Below are 7,812 nucleotides of genomic sequence, written 5' to 3' on the forward strand. Positions count from 1 at the left end.
TACACCAGATCCTAATTATACCGAGAGTCTGAATAATAACAGAAAAAAAATTACACAGTATTTTGAGAGAGTCTGTGTTTATATACTTTGTTAAGGGGCCAATCTCAACCAGAAACCCAATTTTAAGGGACCAGTGATAACATTACATAATGAGTATAAGAGAAAATAGCTTCAAATTTTGAAATACTATAGATTGTGAAGTAGCCTCCAATACAAATATTCATTTCTAAAATGCTTCTGGCTTTCAAAGCACCAGGGAAAATTTTTGATTACATCAAATGTCACAATGCCAACTAGTAGGTTTAGTGGTTTGAGAGAAAGCATTAAAACAAATCTCTATCACTTATGCCTTGTCCAAGTAAAACAAAATCAAGGCTTATTTACAAATAACATGTACTCCTAAAATTAGCAGCCAAATCATCCAGAAGACAATGACCAAAACAAAAAAGCTGGCTAAGAGTTTTAGTAGTCTAAATCAAAGGTCCAAATTATGTCAGCATCTTATTCCGAAAAGCACAGAATTATTCAGGTTTGACATACCACTTAGGAATGGGGAGTTGGTAAAACTGAGTTTCAAGATTCACACAAACAAAATTCTATCAGACCCAAAGATTCTACCTGAGTGGTTTCAGCAGACTAAAAAAATAAAAATATGTTATATTAAGTTTCAGGCCCTCAGATTTCTTATTCCACAGAACGTGACAATGTGCAGTTTGATCGGGCCACATTAAAGACTTAAAGAAAAGGAAAAGTTAGGGGCAGGAATGTTTTTAAAACATCTCTTTGATAATGTGAATTATTCCCTTGGTGCACTCTAACATCTAGAATGTTTTATTAAAGTGACAGTGCCGGAGACTTCTAGCATGACTAGAGAACTAAGTTCTTTAAGTTTTACTGATGAAGATTAATTTTTTATTAACCTGAGAGAGTTAAAATAAACATTTTTTAAATTATAGACATGTTCCATTCTGAGAAATTATGATATACACAAGACATCTTGCTTACAAAATAGCCAAAGTATGGAGTGACTGTTAATATTAATTGCAAAAAAAGTTCACTTTATAAAAGTGATTGACTTGGGCATTTGTTGAAACAGAATTTGGATCACAAAATTTTGACTAATGCCTTTTCCAGGAAACATCTAGTTCAAAATTTGAGCTCACCTATGCCTAGATTCAGTATGTTAAAGCAATAAAATGGGTGCATATGAAGAAAGAGTCTAAGCAAATGACAAAAATCACCATAATAGTACAGGCTAATAAATGAAGAAATCAAGAGACAGTTTCATTAATTAATATATTTTCTGCATTATAGTTAACATATGTACTTTCTTCGTGTCACCTTATTTTCCGTTATGTATTGATATTTTGTTATATTCAGACATGAGTACATTTCAACAGTCTTTTGCAATAAATATCATAAAATAATAGAGATTCGCATAATAAATATTCTTTACAATAAAAAAGTTTAACAGACTTTTGTCTTAAAAATAGTCAGAATTCAACTTTGTGTTTTATACATAAAATATACAAAAAGCACCACAATCTGTGGTTAAGGCAATGAAAACACAGAAAAAATTAGAATTACTCAGCTGTTAACTAAACAAGGGGCCAAAAGGACCATTAAGGGGCCAAGATCACTTTAGGCAGCATAGTTCTGTGACACCTATAGGTCAATCAGCTATAAATATCAACTTTAGTTACCCAAGTGCCCTCAATGATGAGAAATTTGGTAAAAAATGGGTGTGGAAGGAAAGCAGTTGAGTCTTTCACAGATATGAAAGCCAGAATAAAGACGAGCAACATACAACCACTATATCTCCAATGTGAAGATTTACATTGTAAAGCAAATCTAAAATTACATAGGAAAAGAAAAATACCTGGCATCTCCAGAATAAAAAATGGAGGGGAGAAAATTTTGAGGGCAGTGGTTAAAGGAAAATTTTTATGTTATAACAAAAATATATCCCCCATGCTTCTAAGGGTCCAATGCTATGAAGATAGCCCTAACTGGAGATAAACTTAATATATAGCTTATTTAAGCAATAAAATGTTGCTTCTTTAAAAACCAATTTCCCTGCTCCCAGAGTACCCAATCAAAACAGCTCTAAATCATTGTAGATTGACTGGGTATGTGTGTTGGTATGTTCATGTATACAACAACTTTGACAAGTTGCCTGCAGAACAAAAAGGCTACACAAAAGCCCACTAGCTCTCAATACCCTCTTCAGTGGATGGCAGTGGCTCTTCTCGTAAGTGGGAGCCAGGTGCAGTTTCACAGTCCACTCTTACTGAAGATCATCCATTTGAGAAGAGTAAAATCCATGAGTCAAACCTTGGGAACAGGGGAAGAAAGGCAGGAAAATTGTAAAGAAAATAAAACCAGTATCTAATAGAATCTTTTTAACAGCCACAGCTTGAAAGTTAGAAGTTCAGGAGGTCCAACCCACTTCCAAAAATCATGATGGTTTACCCTGACTCCTAGAGGGACAGCTCTCCAGCTTACAATAGACAGTGTTGGAGTTCTTACATCTGCATCCTGGGCGATGGATCCAGTCATAACACCCCCTGCACAGCTTCAGGCATCCTTTAGCAGGAGGATAACAGAGTAAGCAAGGTAAAAATAGAGACATGGTTCCCATACACAGGTACCTAGAGCAGCAGTGTGACTGTGAACAGGAGCAAGGATTATCCGAGTAAGAATCCCCTTCATCATCATTGGAGCAGTGGTAGAAGATGCCCTTGACTAAGCACATGCAGGTTCCATATTCCACCATGCTCTCAGCAGAGCAAAGGCACTGACGATTGCAGGCCAAACAGGATGGCAGGGTCCTGGGAGCTGTGCATTCTCCACACTTGCACTTCCCACACTGTTCACAGATAAACTTGTGCTGTGTCAGGTCCTCTTTCAAAGAACCCTTTAAGTCATCCACAACCAGTTGCTTGGGCTGGGTCCGGATTACCCTTTCAGACCTATTCCCAGGGACTGGTCTGGTTGGCGGTGACCTTCCTAATAGTCCCTGCTCGGAAGAGGCACTGCTGTTGCTTCCAGAACTGGCTGCACTTCCAGTGCTGGTGGATCTGCTCAAAATGGGGCCTCTGGCATTATTTGAGAGTCCTGCATGTCCCAGGTGGCTTGTAGGTCTATGCTCATAGTTGTTATTCACATTAATTGGTACGATTTCATGAGTCCTTTCATGTTTTTCTTGTCTTGGTGCTGTTCGTGGAGCAGGTCTTTTCACCACAGATGGCCCTTCTGTGTATTCGTTACTACCTCTGATGGCCTTGATCTGGTCTAAAGACAAAATAGCAGCAGGTTGAATTTCTCTCTCATAGTCTAACCTCTGACGGCTATCCAATGTAGGCTGCTGGATCACAACTAATGAACTGCCACTGCCATGTTGATTTTGGGGATCCATGTGTAGTGATCTCGAATTCTGGCAATCAGTGGAAACCTCGCATGCATCTGAAATCCTAAAAGGAAATCAAAGACGAAAAAAAAAAAAAAAAACAGAGAGAGAGAGAGAGAGAGAGAGAGAAAATAAATGACAGGAAGCATTTCTGGGGGGTGGGGGGTGGGGTAAACGCTGTCAAGTCACAAATTGCCTAAACCACCTGGTAATGATCTCCTTCATCAGCGGATTACAATGATGCTGGGGTCCTGGCCAAAGTCCAATTCCAAGAGGCAAAGGACCACATCATAGAAGAAGAATGCAAGCAAGAGACCCCACGTCATAAAAGTTAAAAGTTTTTTCAACTTCCAAAAAGCAGAATCAAGAAGTAATGCCTTCCTGTTTATGAATCTAACAAATAATTAAAATGGAGTATGTCCTTGTAGAGAATATTGAGTATATGCACTGGAATAGCTCTCATCTAGAGAAAACTCAGTTTCAGTTCACTGGTATTTTCGATAAAGGAAAATACCCACTTTTTAAAAAAGTTAAGAATGATTTTGGTCCTCCTGCCTTTCTGTTATTTGTTTGCTGTTGCAAGCATTAGATTAATAATGAGGAAATTTTAGTCAAGGTGTCCTCTGTGCATTAAAAAAAAAAAAAATCCAACAGACTTCAAACTAAAATGGAATCTCAACATAAGAGGGCATATTCCACAGAAACCAGGATTTGAAAGCTTGCTCATTACTTATCTATAAGATGTAAAAGTGAATTTAGATGAATATAACAGTTCTTGATGTTTTATAGCCCTAAAGCAAACACACAAAACCAATGTACAATGCTGTGATGTTAAAAAGCATTCACATTTGAAATCATGGAAGGATTTTTTAAAAGTTTAAATTAAGGGCTCACTCACATAACAAGGTAACTTTCATGAACAAGTTAAGTATTAGGCCTTTAAAGCAGTATGGAGAAATCCTGGCCATTTTAATTACCTACATTTCCTCTAATTTAAAAATCTGTATTTACATGACAGATCTTGATTTTCAAAAGCACTGCCAAATCCGAATCAATGTGCTTCTTGTAATAAAATAAGTACAGTAAAATCCTGATTAAAATAAGCATTTTATGTATTTCCATACCAAGAGTAAGTTATTTCTAATTTATAATGCACTCTTCATACACACACAAGCTACCAAACATAAAAACATTTCCATTTTTCAATCATAGTGAAGCAGAGTACTTCTCACACAGATTCCTCCTAAAGTCCACATAGATCCGTTCCAGTTCAAGAATGAAAAGGAAAAAAATGTCCATTCTCAACTACCACCCTTGAGCGGAAAACACCAGCTTAGGCAATAAGGCAGAAACCCATTTCATCTCTTAACCGAACTGAAAGTCTATAGACTACCCCTTATATGTGAACTTCTTGGAGTTCCCTTCCCTCGTTCTCCCAACTAAGATCTCCCAAGTTTCTACTTCACTCTACCTTCTCTGTCCATGAGGAGAAACACATTCATGATGTGCTGGATCCTTAAGGACTGTTAAAATACTCCATCGTTACTCTGCACACACAATTATCATTCCTCCTTGCAGAGAACGTTTAACCCAGGGCTTTACAAGCAGAGGCTCCGAAAGCACGGAGTCAGATCCCCCTGTTCAGAAAAGCCGTGGAGGATATGAAGAGTGTAGTGCTAACACCAGGCACACCTTTCATCCGCGTTTTCAACGATAGTTGTAACAGAGTTCACGCCCGCTGGGGACTTAGATAAGCAGATAAAAAGAAAATCAGCCGCCTCGGATCTGAAGCAAAGACCCCTTCCCAGCACTGACAGTCCTCGATCCATCCCCATAGACCCTCGCGCGCTCTCGGCAACCTGTCTTCCCCCACGGAAACAGGAACCCAAGTCCAGTACCTTTTCGGACAATCCCATCACATCTTAAGGATCACCGAGGATTTCCAACCCATTTTCGCGTATCTCGCCAAGGTTTCTCTTAGATCGTGTAGAGCCTTCCGAGCTAACGCAGGCGCCAAAAGCAAGCCCACAGCATGGATAATTATCAATAAAGATCTCTCTCTACTTTAAAGGCAAAGCCGGGTTCCTAAAGAGCCGGTCAGAAATGAGCCGGGGTCAGGGGCAGCGGAGAAGCGTCGCCACACTGTAAGTTAACGACGGTGGAGCTGCGCCCTCTGCAATCCGAGCTGAGAGAAGCCGTGAATAAATAGTTGACGGAGAGGAAGGAAAAGGAAAAAGTTATGAATGAAAACAAGTTTTCTCTCTCTCCCTCTCTTCAGGCAGGAGGAGGGGAGGAGGCTGAGGTTACCATTACCTCAGGAGGGCGGACTTCCCATTTTTAAAGTGGCAGCGCCCTCTCCCCTCCCGTCGCCGCTCCGCCGCTCTCCAAACAAGAATAAAGTTGAAGCTCGCTTTGGCACAGACTAATTCTGTCGAGGGGCTTACCCGCGAATTCCGAGGTTTGCCTCCCTAGACACGCGCGCACGCGCGCACGCACACAGACACACACACACAAACACGCGCGCGCGCACACACACATGGCCTTTCCCGGTCTCCCGTCTGAGGAAAACTCCACAGAAAGCCTGCCTTTGGCACAAGTCAAGAAGTTCCTCAGAGAACTCCGGGGAACACTCCCAAAAGCCTCCTTGAGTCCATCTTTCGCGTGGAGGCTTCCTTCAAGAGGACAGCCCCGGCCACCGCGCCACCACCCCGGGAAACTGGGGATTGGAGACCCTACCTCTTCGCCCTCCACAGCGGCGAAAGGTCGCCCACCAGGTTACCCAGCCCCGAGCGACCCGGGAGAGAGGCGGCGCCGCGGGCGGGGGTAGCCCCTCACTTCCCCTCCCCCCTCACCGAACTCCCGGAGCCCGCACCTGCCGCGCGGAGCCAGTCGGGTCCGCGCCTCCCCCACCCCCACCCCGCCGGCCCAGAGCGACGGTCCGACACTCACCTAGGCCGAAGCGGTGGATCGGGGCCAAGCCGTGCAACCCGGCCCAGGTCCCGGTGCGAGCCGCAGCGTGCACAAGCCGCATCAAGCGCGGCAGGGAGGACGGAGAGGCATTGCCCCTGCTGCGGCGTGTCGGCCCGCGGCCTCCCCCGCCCCCACCGGGCAGGAGCGCTCCCCGCGGCCCCCTTCCGGCTGCAGAAGACAATTCTCCGGAGACTCGGCTCGGCCCAGTGCAGCAGACTTCTCACGACTCGCGTTCGCCGCGCAGCTCAGTAACATCCACCTCTGGGGCTTTTCTCCTGCAGCCCCCTTCCACGAATCAGGGGGGGGGGGGGGAATCCCTTCGGGAGGGTGCTCGAGTCTCTCAGAAAAGCGAGCTGGGAACGGCAGAGAGGAGTGCGTGACGGGCCCCCGACTGGCACGCTCTGCTCTGCGAAAGTCCTCCTCGGGTTCCGAACGGTCCTCGCGGGAAAGGAAGGAGTGGCACCCCCCTGACGAGTGAAAATCCACGTCACGGACGTTCGAGACTCCGCGGCGCCCGGGACGGGGCTCGAACCGGTGTCTGCGGGCGGGTCACGGAATCGTGCAGGCCCCGGCGGGGCCCGGGGACGCAAGTTTGCGAGGCGGAGGCTGCCGCTCCCCCGGGGGTGGGGGTGAGTGGGAGTTTGTTTTTTTTTAACCCAGATTTTTAGGGGTAGCGGTGAAGGGAGCGAGGTTGGGGGATTCTTCTGAAGGGAAGAGGCGGGGCGTCGTCTCTTGGCCCCCGCGCAGGTCGAGGCACTTTCCCGATCCTGCACGCTGGGCAAGTGGGGGCACAGCGTCCCCCGGAACTCTGGTCCTGGCAGGGCAGCCTCTCCCGGGCAGTGCTCGCTCCCAGTCGTCCGACCCTTCTGTTCCACGGCCGCAATGCCTGCCACAGAGGATTAGCGATTGGAAAATAAAACAAACGAAACATTAATTTCCCCTTCTTTCCAGGCACTCGGACGCGTAGCGCGCTCAGCCGCCCAGGCACTCGGGAGAGTGGAGCAGGGTGGGCTCTCCGCCAGCTCGCCCGCCGCCCGCAGCCCGCTGCCATGTGCTGGCTGTTGCTGCTCGGTGATTGACAGGCCGGCGCACAGTCGGCGTGTCAGCAGCGAACCAAAGTAACATGCAGTCTTGCACGTTTTGCCGAAGTGCTTTTGCCCCTTGGAATGCCTAGGAGTTCAAACAACGTTCAAGCAACGCCTCTGCGCATTGGAAATCAATACACAGAGACGGGAAATTCAGGTTTTCAACAATTGCTTCGCCCGGACTCGGTCGCCAACAATGCCTAAACAAACATGTATTTGGTCCACACACCGAGTACCAGCGTCTCTTAGGCAAAAACGACCCTGTTTTCCACACAACCGAACGTTTCAGACTTTAAACTTGTTACCATTCGGATAAGGAAAAAACAAACAAACAAACAAACAAAAAAC

General features: G+C 45.4%; 1 protein-coding gene across 3 annotated transcripts; it reads right to left on the reverse strand.

The window, feature by feature from the left end:
• Window positions 1–1,277: 1,277 nt before the first annotated feature.
• On the reverse strand, window positions 1,278–6,491 carry SPRY1 (sprouty RTK signaling antagonist 1). 3 transcript variants are annotated; one of them, XM_059168959.1, is made up of 2 exons: window positions 6,359–6,491; window positions 1,278–3,473 (listed from the first exon to the last, which is right to left on the reverse strand). In XM_059168959.1, exon 2 carries the CDS (start codon window positions 3,416–3,418, stop codon window positions 2,459–2,461), a length of 960 nt encoding a protein of 319 aa, XP_059024942.1. In that variant the 5' UTR covers window positions 3,419–3,473; window positions 6,359–6,491; the 3' UTR covers window positions 1,278–2,458. The 3 variants fall into 3 exon arrangements, with proteins under 3 accessions (XP_059024942.1, XP_059024947.1, XP_059024954.1); XM_059168964.1 differs by lacking the exon at window positions 6,359–6,491 and adding an exon at window positions 5,308–6,080; XM_059168971.1 differs by lacking the exon at window positions 6,359–6,491 and adding an exon at window positions 4,881–5,261.
• Window positions 6,492–7,812: the final 1,321 nt, after the last annotated feature.

This window comes from Mustela lutreola, chromosome 1 (genome assembly GCF_030435805.1).
Source record: "Mustela lutreola isolate mMusLut2 chromosome 1, mMusLut2.pri, whole genome shotgun sequence".
Lineage (NCBI taxonomy): Eukaryota > Metazoa > Chordata > Mammalia > Carnivora > Mustelidae > Mustela > Mustela lutreola.

Excerpts from the sequence above, each read along its gene's own strand:
- SPRY1 (XM_059168959.1), bottom strand. The coding sequence starts at position 3,418 with ATGGATCCCCAAAATCAACATGGCAGTGGCAGTTCATTAGTTGTGATC.